A 13,610-nucleotide genomic window follows, 5' to 3' on the forward strand; every position below is an offset into this window, starting at 1 on the left:
TGGCATGCAGTCCTTTTCAACTGACAGTCAATAACAATATGGGGAATTGCTAGTCATATTACAGTCATATTATAATAGTACAGTTTAATGGCTCTCCAGTCCATTACACTTATCACAAACTTATCTTGACATGATAGGACTTTATCTGTTATTTTATAATGTAAATTTTGACCAAAGTCATTCATTACATATTTTACTTGATATTTATTTATATATTTAAACAAAGATATAATATATGCTATATAAGTGCGTGTATTCAATATTTATGATCAATCTTCAAATGAAAGTCCATATTGATTCACTTGTTCCACTAGCTGATGAACCTTTTCTGCTTCCTCCCGTGACAAAACTTCCTTCCAAGCACCAGATATACCTGTAAAGATATAATACAATTATATTTACTAAACAGGGTGTTGTTGAATCAGTATTCATGAACACCTATATTATACATGAGAACAGTTTCTTTAAGCCCTTGAATAATGACTCACTTTTGCCTCTAGTACAAAGTCAAGTCAGCTAACATATTAAACTGGTTGCCGATCAAATATTTGATTTTGCTATCGTCACACCTTTGAAAGCATTCAACTGTTTAAAATTCAAATCAATTTTTAATGTAACGTACGAACACTGCCTGAAAAAGAACAATACAAAAAATGGATCACGGAACACGAAATTGACAACGAAGTATCTTCAAAAGTGCCAACCTTTGTTTATAAAGCCACCTGTGACGTCATCAGTGCCATGTTTATACTTTCTGTGGTATGACATGTTTAATTTGTCATTGTTGCGCATCTTGTCTATATGACAACAATCACTTATCTTTATGACGTCATCATCGCTGATATTCTGTTGTAAGAAGCGTGCAATTTTTCTTACTGTTTGAGGTATGTCCTATAACAAATCATCAACGCTTAATGATTATCATTAAAATAGGTTTTTTTAATAAATGCGGCGTTCTGGTATAAATCAAAATTTTAAACATTTTTTATTTTTATATTATTACGAGTATATAACTAAATTTAGATGCATGATAAAATATAGAATATAATTAATCATTCTGTATTTACTTTTACATTTTTTGTTTAATTTATTTCAGCAAATATTTAGAAAATGAATGTTAAGGATAAATATAGGTTACCTTTATAACGTCATCATATTTAAGGAAAAGAACATTTTTGTCATTCCTTCTTTGCCAGAATTCAGTCACATGCCGTGGCCATGGACAATACAACCCTAAAAGCATTCATACTAATTCTTTTATCAAATGCAAAGCATATCTAACCTCTCGTCCACAAAACATGCTGAACTTGTTGTGAAGATAAAGGCTAGTATTATGCCACTAAATTAACGACATTGCTAAGTATGAACAAATGTGTATTTGATTTCACTTCTTTTAAAATAATCCGAAAAAAATAGGGAAATAAGAATCCCTAAAGAAAGCCTAAAACGGCAAAATTGAAAATGTTGCAGGCTCGGTTTAATTGAGCCTGATCATTAATGGTACTGTCAAGTGCAAACTGCCGTCACACCCCCTAGCACCGGTCGTTTGCATTTGTTTATAGGTATTTCTTAAATGAATAAATAAATAAGTACATAACAACAGATAATCTCTGAATAGAAGTAATAATGAACGTACCAGATCCATTTACAAATGACTCTAAAAATTCGTTCCAAGCCTTTTCGTCATTCGATAGTTCATTTGTCCACTTTAATAAATTGTATGCGGACACTATAACGTCCTTCGGGTTTCTTGCAATATATATAATCTGAAAAGTGATCAAGTTAACCAATTATAAAAAACAATGTAACGAAATTACAATATAAGTAAAAAGGAGGAAAAACATTATTCTCTTGACTAAGCTTTTATATGAAGGAACTGGAAGATACCGTGCAAAACTTGTTTAAATACGTTTTTTCTTTTAAATCAGAATCTCTCGTTGCTCCACTTTTGTAAATAATAGATATTCATAGTGCGAGAATTTGTTGTTAATTCAAATGCTCTTTTATCGCAGGAAACTTCTAAATGGAATGGTTGATTGATATTCTACTCTTAAAGAAATCTTTGTTATACGTTTCCTGTGAACAAATACATATAACTGTCAATGTACGATGTTAACAACAGATATGTCTGCGACAGAAATGACCTTGTATTTACATTAAATGTCAGTTCCGCAAGTATACATTTGACTATAAACGACGTATGTTCATTATAAAGACATTTGTGAACAAAATCAATTGAAATAGTTTTGCGATATGTTTACATGTGGAAAAAGCCGTAATTATTTCATTTTTATTGTCAATGCCTCTTTACCAAAGGTTTACATAGGAGAGCTAAGTAAATAACTGATAACTAATGTTTAAAGTTTATCAAGTTTGTACCAAAGGAAGTATATTTCCCTCGTATATATAAGTCAACTTAACACTGAAAATTCTGAGATAGTATAAAGCTCTAATGCAACAAGACTGTAAAACAAACATTGGGTTTAAATTTGGTGTACGCACCCGACCCTTGCCATTCCGCAATTGTTCTGGTAAAAGAAAATGATGTAAATGGCACTTTATCATCCTTGGCGATGCTAATTTCTCTATATGCTCAACTCCTGTATGACACAGATTAAAAGAAATCAAACAAGGCGGTTATATCACTCTCTTATATAAAGTTAAAATATTTTGATATTTTAATTCTAAATACCGAAAACTTAATTCAACGTACCAAGATGTAAGGCCAGTGTTCTTTTTTAATAACACAACTACATGGAAAACGAACAATTTAATAATTAATAATATTTTCATGACAATATCTAGTTCCTATTAACATGTTATTATTTTCAAACACCTTTACTTACACATGTAAAACATACAATCAATTGATTTGTCAACTCCACATCTATTGTCTTCCACAATAACTCAAAACATTATTGAAACAACTCTGTTGGAAGATAAATTGAAGTGTAGAATAAATGCATCTATATGTTAGTAGACAAAATAACATTTTCTATTGTATCTTCAATCATACAAACATACCTCTATAATAAGGAAATCTGTCATCTTTCATGTCAACTTGCGGGAACCTGTCATCAAGTTGAACAGATGTGACTTGTTCAAAATCAAGCGTCATCACAAGCCAGACTATCTGCTGGGTAAGCGTTGTTCCTGAAAATTTTGTTTCATGAGTATTAGATGAATAATTGCTTGGATGCCTAGTGGATAGTGGTTCTAGGTGTATATCTATACACATTTTTTTATTAAACTAATATTAGTTTGCTGTATTCTTTATCTTTCGTTATTTCATGTTTTCATCCTCTTGAAAACAGATAGTAAAAACCACTATTAATACGTTTTAACATTAAAATAACATTTGTATTGATCAATCTCTTTTTATCTCAGAACAAAATTACATCAAGGAATGGTGTAATGAGATTAAATTTCAAACCTGATCTTGGGTAACTGCAGACCCAGATGTCATCTTCTCGTGTATCCATTGTTTCTATCATTTCTGCTTCATTATATCCCATCAAGATTCCTTTATATTCCCTAAGACGAACTTTTATTTTCTCATCACATCCTTCAGTAGACATTTTTGTCTTTCAAGTTTGCATTATAATAGTTTATTATCATATGTATATATGCCATTGACCTAGCTAGCTCTTAAACCTTTACTATATACATGATTAAATGACCGCCATATCTTCGTTATTACACTGTGGCTATTTTTGGAGATTTACAAAGGTTTAAATGGTCCGAAATTTTAAATGTTTAATAATTTCAAACTTATAAATTTTAAATGGTTTATTATAAAATGTTGAATTAATTGAATAAGATATTTTGTAATGTTTTTATAGTTGAATTATGTTGTCGGATTTCTGTTTTTTTGTTTTACTTTTTCAAGTCATAAATGGCGTCTATCGATTTCATAATTGATTACTTGGTTATGAACCTTTCCAGATCTCACAGATATCTGAAGTTCATTGTTTTTAAATTATTGAATTGATATCAATATTGACGGTAATAAACGATATATTATCTCGAAGATTCCCTGAACAAATAAATCTATGAATAGACCATTATCATAGAGGTTATTAGTTCAAACACTAGTAAATCATGCATCGATTTTTTAAAGTAGAGTCGATTATGTAGATGTTTAATGTTCAAATTATAATGAAATTTAGTGTTATTATAATGAGTGTACTTTATTAAAATGCCTTAATTTAAGAACATGTGTTAATATTGATACTAACTGTATTTCTTACATAGAGAAATGATGAAATACAGACAGCATAAAAGTTACAAAGACTTGTGACAGCTCATTATAATTAGTTTCCTTTACTTTTATACTAGATAGTGAAATAGAACATTTCACATATAATATATAATGTTCATAATTGTTACAGTGTAGGTACCTTATGCGAAAATATATTCAAATGACAAGAGAAATTTAAAGATACTACCTGAGCTGCGTCATTCTGATAGACATGTGCTTAATTGCATTAAACCATGTCTTTTTTGAAAGGAAATGCTCATTCATTCCCAATTAAAATACCAAATACGGTCAATAAACACTGCAAAAATGATATTTTAATCAGCAATGAAAAAGACAACAGCATTAACAAAAAAGAATGAACGAAAATACATTAAAGTTTCGTGAAAATCCATTTCATTTCATCAGAAGTACACAAACAATTATAACACATTTAGTAAGATTTTGTTAAGCTAGCATAATAACGACAGTAAGATTATCTAGTGTTATGCCAGCTTTCCAAAATAAATAGCTTCACACATACTCGACAAAAGTTAAGCTTACTTAACAAATTGATATAATAAATTTATAAACAAATAGTAGTAAAACAAAAATTTTAATTTAGAGGCGATGTCTTTTTTTAAAGATATTTTAACACAGTGAAATGAATTTTAATAGAAAACCCAATGTTAGGCCAGCTTTACAAGTTGATACAAAATACTCACTTTATATGAAAAACAATGAACAAGTCGCATTTGTTATGCCAGCATAGCAAATTGATATGAACTATAAAGGTTTATGAAGAGCTTAATTTTGTTATGCCGGTTTATTTGATACAATATATAATGTGTATGAAACGTTTTTTTTTTTAAAATTGTTATGCTGGCTAAAGAACCTTTTTTGCCTTAGACTCGTATATAAAAACTGAATATAGTGCAACTTACATTTTCTAAATGACGAATCTAAACAAACCCAAGGTTAAACTGGCTTAACAAAGTTATATAATATAAACTCTGTACATAAAAGAAGAAATAAATGAAATTCAGATTTCATCAACCCCGTGTAAAGCCATCTTCACAAATTGATAATCTATATGAATAATGAAATACTAAAATTTGATATGCTTTCTTAACAAATTGAATAATCTATATTGATATCTTTTAAAAGCTGAATCAAAGAAATTCATTGTTGAACTAGCTTAACAAAAGGATATACGATTACCCGTACAAAATGTAAATAAATAAAAAACAAAAATATCGAATTGAAATCAAATTTCATTTAGTCTGTGTTGAGCGAGCTTAACAAATTGATGTTATATAAGGATAAATGAAAGATATAAAATATAAATGAAAGTCGAAATGAAAATCAAACTTTATTTACTCAATTTTTAGCCAGCTGTACAAAAATTATATAGGAATATATGATAGACGCGAGTTTAACAACTTATCATTTAGATTCATATAAAATAAATATATTGGAATAACATTTATTCAAATTCTTAGACAAAGTAAGCAATGTTAAGTCAGCTATACAAATTGATGTTAGTAAATCATTATATATGAATAAATATCTGTACATCGTTTATAAGTTGTATTTGTCCAATTTCCTATTCTAGTAACTTTTAACGTCGATTTCTCCTTTGTATAATAATGTCAATATATTTACAAGTAGAGAAGGATTTCGTTGAAAACAGTACTTTTTACATTTATAGTGTCCATAAGTACTGTGCACTTTGTCAACTTAATTCTGGAAATAAGTTGTTATGAATTACTTATAGAATATGTGGGGTGTTATTATTATCTTCAATGTAATGCACTGATATCTTCAACAAGCAATTATTTCTAAAAGTACGAATGGAACAAAAACATTTTTATTTGAATTTTAGCACCAATGGCAAACACATCAATAAATTCAAGAAGGTATTTGGGATGATCACTATCAAAATATCTAACTTACATTAACATTTTATTGTTTTATTTATGAATTTACGAAGCAATCCTCATTGTTTAATGGTCGTCTTGTTTAACTTTATTGCATTTTGTTTCTAACTTGTTACTAAGAGCTCGGCATTTGTAACGACTATCAAGGTAGAAATCATGGTTACCCTGAAATAATAAAATTAATTTGACTATTAATAAGATCAAAACAAAGTATTAAAACCTATAAAAAATAACAAGTATTAACTGTGTGGAGGTCACGTATCCGTTATCTAAGTTATCAATAGAATTTTAATTAAATCATTGTGAAATGTAAATGATAAGTGATTTTTATTGACGTATTATAAGTATACCAATTACTGATTGCTATCATTTTATATAGTGAAGTGTTATAGATTATCATGATACACTGAAGGCAAATGATATTGTTTTAGAAATTTAAGTTGTTTAGATGATTATAGCAAGTACCTTGATAAAGTTAGTTAAAAGTGTTGTCTGAGATTTTGTGAGCGTGTCATTAAACCAAAATCGCACGGGCTTTAATTCTTTCTCAAGTGCTGTCAACTCTGATCGCAGTGTCGTCTGTAAGATACAATTCATATTTTCACATTAGAAATACAACTTCCTTACTTTTGTATTAGATCAGTACAATCTTGTTTAATTCAGTAAAACACTTTCAATTATTTTCTATGTTCTAAATACTTCATATGATAACTTACTATTTCTAATGAAGTTTTTCCTTTTTCTGTTGATGTTAATTCATTATGCTCCGAATAGTCCAAAATTTCTTCAAGCTGAAATATCAGAAAAGATAACAGCAAAACATATTAGTCTTATAAACATAATGTAAAATACGGTAATATAACAATATTTTTTCTCTTAAATGAATGAGGGTAGTTCCTATAAGACATTGACAACAGCGTTTAAATGCAAAATACTCAATAGGCTTCTTAAAGATTTTTAATGTTATATAATCAGCCAATGCTGACGTTACTAATCATTTAATAAATATACAAACTAAGGATGCACGTCAATAAATGTTTTGTTTTGTTGTTGTTGTTGTTGCATAAATCATCATGATTGCATAGATTTGCATATCTATTGCATATTAATAAATAAAGTAGTTACCTTTACAACAGTCAGTGATGTCTTTTTCTTTAAAGCTTTTAATTTGACATCAACATTTACAATATCCTGACAGATATTTGTTTCTAATGTTTGATGTCTAAACCAATACATGTCTAATTTCTGTTTCTCACTTATTCTTTCTTTACAACTTAGACACACATACAGTAACAGCGAAATGTTTGGTTCTTGAAAAGGCGCCTGAAATACAAAATAACAAACTGTAATCTAAAATATGTTGTTTGCTTAGATTAAAGTAATAGATTTTAGTTGATAAAATTGTAAAATACAGGTAAAAATTATGATAAAAAGAGAATTTCTGCTCAAAGTATCAACACATTATATAAGCACACTGCATTTTAAACGAGCTAAGAATCCATCACTTACCCCTGGTGTATTAATTATGGCCAACTTAGCATCTTCTGATATCTCGACGTTTTCCAAGTATAAAAGTAATTCTCTGTGTGAGCATTTTCTACAGAGAGCTAGGCCACACACACGACAGTTTCCCGTGCTTTTCCTGATACCTATATCACCTTTACATGCTCGACAAACTCGTGACTGTATCTCAATCTGATAAAAATAATATTATATTTTATATAATGTGCAATTTTTTAACCAAATTTTCTCTCTGAAAGTAATTTATATTTATTGATATTTTTTATTCTTATATCGCGCGCTGACCATTATTTTGTAAATCACTAATAACTTTAACGTAGTCTTAAGGATATTGCCTTAACTACTACTTATTAAATTGAATCTACACATTAGTATTTTGTAAATAATTCACTTATTGTCCTGAAAAGTAATCGACTGTTTATAGAAAATAATTTAAAACACTAACCTGGTTAGAATTTATAAGTACGTATTTACAAAATTGATTGGTCGCGAGGCTGCGCCGCTCCTGACCAATTTATTTTGTAAATACATACTTATAAACTTTAACCTATACATACTTAGAGGTATGCCCCTTTTAACTACCTTCTTAATTATAATTAATTACATGCATTACTAGTTTTTGTGATAATCAATTACCTTTTTGCCCTGATATGTAATAACTTTGCTAATGTTTAATCTTCAAGGGAATTTATGACAATGTTTAGAAAATGTCTTACTTTAATAAATAAATTACACCATATACAATACCAGCCGCTATAGATTCTCAAACAGAACTTTAAATTTAAAAAGCAAGACGAAAGTTCTTAGCTAACATATAAAATGTGATTCTAGAGGAAGGTAGCTGTATATAACAACATGTACACAAAATGTCGAAACCAAAACGGGACGAGAAGCATTTTACTTTAAAGTGGGTCATTTAACGAAAATATACCCGCATTAGGTTTGCCTTGGATATAAAGAAAACAAATCGATTTAATTAATTTCCATCGATCGTACATGTCATTCCCATGAAAAAGGTGAATTATTATCATTTGAAATATTTTTCCCTGCCTAGACTTAACGTATCTATACAAAATTAACTACCCTGTTTACCTTCTCTACAAAAAAGCTTTTAGAATAAATACCATAAACAATCAGGTATAAAACATTGTTATTGCTTATATGAATTATTAAGGTGAAATATTCTTACGTTCCAGTAGTTTGATTTTTGCCATGCTGGAGTTTTTAATTTCACTTTCAGTGCTTGCAGGGCGTTTGCAGATCCTAGCTGTCTGATTTCTTCTTGAAACCCAGTCAACAATCGTAGGCATTCTGTCTGTATGTCAATTCTAGTGAATAAAGTATACACATTTCAGTGAAAAAGAAAGTCACAAATCTGCCTTTAAAGGGAAAGTATTTTACAATCTGTGTTTTGCAATAAAATCAAGTATTTCTTCATGATTTAATATCTCAGTGAGCTAACCTTTACTTAACTGACTATAGCAATGAAGTTTCTCCGAAAGTTTAAAAAAGAAAAATTTCTTACTGATCTGGCCAAAATGTCGTAGTTAGAGAGTTAACTCTACTGTTTATAATTCTGCCATATTTGGCGAACGATCTCTGTTGGATAAAATCATCCATCAAATTTCTTGTTTGTCCAATCATCAATAATCCCTCTTCAAAACATGTGCGACAAACCTGCAAAACATCGAGTGGGATGTGAAAATAGTGTTAGGGTCAAAGACAGAAAAGGCCGGGTTGCATTTGTATTCCAAATATCATGAGATTGTGATGTTACAAAAATGTTAACCATTTGACCATCCAATTTCAACTAACTCGGTAAACAGGAAGTGGATAAACAACAGACCTGAAATCGAATCCCACGGTATGGGACCATATGTTGATGTTGTATACCAAATATCGAGATGCTGTGATAGGTATTTACTGAGAAAATGTTACAAAATATTTTTCCCACCCGCCCGCCGCTTGATATCCACCATTTTATATTCCGGTTTGCACCTGTGCAACCCGGCCAAAAAGTATATGTATCATTGATTACACAAGCATTTTGTCGTATAATAAAACATGTTGTCTGAAAGTAAGAAATTGTATATAACGTTCATTCTCTAACATAAATGTATGTTACAACCGACTGCTAGATCAATGTATAAAAGTAATATTCACTTTATAACAATATTTGAGAACCTCTCTTTTCCACAATTGACTGCCTTGATTAAAATTGTCAGTTTAAAAGACAAACAAAAAACAGCGATTAAATAAATGCTTTCATCTTATTACACGTAAAAAATACCTTTCTTAATTTTCCCTCAGGATCTGGGTTAGCAAGCATGTTCAGTTTTCTTTTATATTTGACACATTGTAAGCAAAACACACCTCCACATCTGAAATAAACATAACTTTAACTTGCAATAGTTAGGAATATTAAGACATTGAGTTTGTCAAACTTTTGCCCGATGTACAAATATTGCAAAAAGTTATTTTGATTGAATTTTGAATATAATTATCATTGATTGTATTATAGTATTTTACAAACAAGTTTGTAAATTTTCCTGTTTCAGAATTTGAGACTTTGAATAAATAGTTAAAATATAAGTTTTCCACAGTTGAATATAGTGATATTTCACTGATACTAGTCTAATATTTTCAATTTGTTTGATGGTTAGTAAAATCTATCAACATGTGTTTGTTGTTAGATGATGCTTTTATACATTAAAAGTATCAACATATTTATGATAAACAAGAAAATCTAATGAATGACTAAAATAAATTAAATATTGACCTCCTGCAATGTTTTGGTTTTCTTTTTAGTTTGAATATTTTTTGACACCCAGTGCATGCTTTCTTCTGATTTTTATCAACATAATGACTTTTCATCATTCCTATAAAAACAATGCAATTTGATTAGAAAATATATGTAAAGCCTTTTTATTTATCAGTATGTTTTTATAGTTTCAAAATAGTTTCGATCTTTGTTGACAATGACTTACAGAGCTATTAACGTCTGAAACTTATCAAGCAACATATCTACAGTATGCCATTGTTCTGTCTTGTTTTGAATATGGTATAAAACTTTTATTTTATCAGGTAGATCAATGTAACCTAAATTAATCAATATCATCTTTCTTTTCATCAAGGGAAGACTAATATTTTTGTAGAACAGTTTTTGTAGCTTGTATAAACATGCTATGGTAGATACTTAATTAAATATAACATATTAACATGTATAAGTAAGCTTAGTCACTCTAGTGTCGAGAAACATAGAATAGAATGATTGTTACCTTTTGGTTTCATATCCATTTCACGCATATCATCAAACCGTATTATTTCATTATTTGATGATTTCATTGGAGGGTCACAAATCTCAACTTTCTCCTTGCTGTCACTCAACTCATTACGGGCTTCGATGTCATGATTACTTCTACGATGCTGGTTTTTATCATTCTGTGACTTGTTTACGATAACTTTTTGCCTGTCGTCTTCAATAATTTTTCCGACGTGAACATGTGATCTTGGTAGTGTATGAATATCAAAGTGTCCGTCAACAAAATTTATCTCAGCATCTTCAGTACAAATCATTTTTTTGTGTAACAATGAATGAACCAGAACTCTTCTTGCTAAAATAAATAATTGCAAAGTATATATATGAACAGTTATTTTTAAACAATCATTTGGTATTTTGCAATACGCTAATAAAATAGTTTTAATTGATAAACTTCTATATATATACATATATATGACAAATGTAATGTAGGTGTGTGACATATATATCAATATTTATAGTTTTGTCACGTGCTGACCGGAAGAGAGATAAAGAAGATGGCCATATTGATAAATAAGTGTTTCCTTAGTACATAATTGTTTATTTCTGATGACATTGTGAATTATTAAGTGACTAAATGAATGAGAGGACAAATAATACAAATCACAGAAACTAGAAGTATTGTAATTGATTTATAGTATCTGTCATGTGTTGCATCGGATATAAATATCTGTCCCGAATGTACCCGCGGGTCGAATGATCCAATCTACATCGCAACTACATGCCAGTTATTTCTTATTACCTATATGTTTTATATGATTTATTTAAAAGAATATAATTGTCCATGGGAATCTATATCATTTTATCCGTTATTAATTAAAAAGAGAAAATAAAGAATCCCCAAAGAAAGCTAAACAAGACAAAATTGAAAATGTTAAAATTGTTAATTTATTTCAGTAGCGTATGAATTTAGAAGTTTATTTATAATTGCAAAACGACGTCATCCTAGACACGAAATGCAGAAATTACGCCATGTTAACGCTGTTTATTTATAAAATGATCTTAAATTACGTCACATTAAAGGACGTTACTTATTAAGCAACACCTTGCTTAATGGAATTTCCTTAAAGTCCGATATACAAGTTTATCTGTTGTATAATATTTCATTTAACGACGAAAATATCTCTTGAAAGAAAAAGGTCATTTCCGAGCATACCACAATTTAAAATTTGCAAATATTTCAAAAAATTTTGGTAGAACTTAAACTGACATCAACGTTAAATCGTCAACCCTTACAAGACTTCACAGGAGTGTAATGTATTTATAGCAGGCACCGGAAACGCACATGGACGATTCTCTTCAAACGGATAGTAATATATAAATATATAATAAAACACTTATTCACGGAGATACAACTAATTCTTTTTCATGTCAGAAGTATGTCATCTCATTATACATTTGTTGTCATCTAAATGACTATAGATTAAAATGTTGTTTGGTAGTAGGGTTGAATTTGCGAAAGCTGGATTTGTTGTTGTAGTATGTTACCACATGGCCAAATCCTCATGTCTTTTGCGACAAGGGATTAGCCAGCCTGGTTTTTATGGCGATGTGATTTACAAACTTCGTAAGATTTTGGGTGATGGTAATTTTTCTGCTGTTTTTTACTAAAATCATTAAACGTTTTATAAAAAGAGCTTATGACCCTACTATTTTAAGACATACTGCATGCTTAGTGTTCAACCCTTTTACAGTTTGACACTACGCTTTCCTCTTTTGATTACATCTGATGGACCAAGTGGGAGACTCTATGATGGACAGTTCTTAAGCCCTTTGGGACTGACTTATCTAAATGTTCGTCTTCTGCCTAGCTTCGTCGGGCCCTTGTAGGTGATTTTCTTGTTGCTCTGTCTTCCTTTAGGACATTAAGTACTTTTGTTATGGACATTGGGTTTATTTTTATATGTTTCTACATGATCATTTTGGTGTTTTACTAATTTAACCTTTTGTAACCATAACAACTGTTAGAATTTCACTTGGCGGGGATTCATTATATTTAGTAATACACTGTCTCGTTTATAAGAACATGGTGGGGCTAAGAGCGAGGTTTGGTGCACCATTAACCAGTTTAAACTCCCAAGCAGTCATTATTATGCCGCTGACAGTTCCAAGGCGGCGCCCCTCTGTGTTCCTCAGATGTATGTCTATGTTGTTTCATACTGTTTTGGTGACACTTTTTCTTGTGTCCCTTGTTGTTTTCTCGTCTACGGTAAGTATCTTCCCCTTTGCCCCTAGTTTTTATTTCTTTGATTACCCCCCCCCCCCGTCCCCGGTCTCCTTTCCCTTCCCATGTGCCCTTTGACTTTGTGGGCCTGTTGTTCGATCATTTATTTGTTTTCTTTAAATTCCTTATCCGTTACAATTTATGTATCATTTTAGTGATTTAACAGTCCGTGCCCTGTCCTGTTTTTTGTTTGCAGTCCGCCTGGGCTCCTTGCCACTGGTTCTTCTTGCTGGGTTGTATGGGGGTTGCGCTCATTGAACGCCGCCTTTCCTTGTTGTTCTTATTTATCATATTTTACAGCTGACATTACTAAATATAGTAAAACAATTATCAAATGATTGTGTTAAAGTCCTGTACATAACTTTCTTC

At 30.2% G+C, this 13,610-nt stretch overlaps 3 protein-coding genes across 3 annotated transcripts; all 3 read right to left on the bottom strand.

Moving 5' to 3' along the window:
• Positions 1-4: 4 nt before the first annotated feature.
• LOC132750072 (sulfotransferase 4A1-like) lies at positions 5-3,640 on the bottom strand. The gene is made up of 7 exons (XM_060740011.1): positions 3,434-3,640; positions 3,025-3,153; positions 2,503-2,600; positions 1,637-1,766; positions 1,139-1,233; positions 705-891; positions 5-373 (listed from the first exon to the last, which is right to left on the bottom strand). The coding sequence occupies exons 1-7, from the start codon at positions 3,576-3,578 to the stop codon at positions 270-272; spliced, it is 888 nt and encodes a 295-aa protein (XP_060595994.1). The 5' UTR covers positions 3,579-3,640; the 3' UTR covers positions 5-269.
• A 2,030-nt stretch (positions 3,641-5,670) lies between these two features.
• Positions 5,671-7,495, bottom strand: LOC132750064 (uncharacterized). Its single transcript, XM_060740004.1, has 4 exons — positions 7,303-7,495; positions 6,894-6,968; positions 6,643-6,756; positions 5,671-6,342 (listed from the first exon to the last, which is right to left on the bottom strand). Exons 1-4 carry the CDS (start codon positions 7,411-7,413, stop codon positions 6,244-6,246), a joined length of 399 nt encoding a protein of 132 aa, XP_060595987.1. The 5' UTR covers positions 7,414-7,495; the 3' UTR covers positions 5,671-6,243.
• Positions 7,496-7,638: 143 nt separating this feature from the next.
• Positions 7,639-11,274, bottom strand: LOC132750073 (uncharacterized). Its single transcript, XM_060740012.1, has 6 exons — positions 10,977-11,274; positions 10,478-10,577; positions 9,989-10,079; positions 9,224-9,375; positions 8,888-9,026; positions 7,639-7,872 (listed from the first exon to the last, which is right to left on the bottom strand). Exons 1-6 carry the CDS (start codon positions 11,272-11,274, stop codon positions 7,639-7,641), a joined length of 1,014 nt encoding a protein of 337 aa, XP_060595995.1.
• Positions 11,275-13,610: the final 2,336 nt, after the last annotated feature.

The sequence above is a fragment of the Ruditapes philippinarum genome, unplaced genomic scaffold (assembly GCF_026571515.1).
Source record: "Ruditapes philippinarum isolate M1 unplaced genomic scaffold, ASM2657151v2 ctg263_1_1_1_1, whole genome shotgun sequence".
NCBI classification, from domain to species: Eukaryota; Metazoa; Mollusca; class Bivalvia; order Venerida; family Veneridae; genus Ruditapes; species Ruditapes philippinarum.

Bases quoted from the DNA above. Each gene is read 5' to 3' on its own strand.
- LOC132750072 (XM_060740011.1), bottom strand. From the start codon at position 3,578: ATGTCTACTGAAGGATGTGATGAGAAAATAAAAGTTCGTCTTAGGGAA. The intron at 3,154-3,433 runs GTTTGAAATTTA...CAAAATTTTCAG, and splicing joins CTGCAGTTACCCAAGATCAG to GAACAACGCTTACCCAGCAG. The intron at 1,234-1,636 runs GTACGTTCATTA...GAATGCTTTTAG, and splicing joins GTCATTTGTAAATGGATCTG to GGTTGTATTGTCCATGGCCA.
- LOC132750064 (XM_060740004.1), bottom strand. From the start codon at position 7,413: ATGTATTGGTTTAGACATCAAACATTAGAAACAAATATCTGTCAGGAT. The intron at 6,969-7,302 runs GTAACTACTTTA...CTGATATTTCAG, and splicing joins CATCACTGACTGTTGTAAAG to CTTGAAGAAATTTTGGACTA. The intron at 6,343-6,642 runs GTACTTGCTATA...TTATTATTTCAG, and splicing joins TTTTAACTAACTTTATCAAG to GGTAACCATGATTTCTACCT.
- LOC132750073 (XM_060740012.1), bottom strand. From the start codon at position 11,274: ATGATTTGTACTGAAGATGCTGAGATAAATTTTGTTGACGGACACTTT. The intron at 10,578-10,976 runs GTAACAATCATT...TTGTTTTTATAG, and splicing joins AATGGATATGAAACCAAAAG to GAATGATGAAAAGTCATTAT. The intron at 7,873-8,887 runs GTAAGAATATTT...TATTTTTATCAG, and splicing joins AAAAATCAAACTACTGGAAC to ATTGAGATACAGTCACGAGT.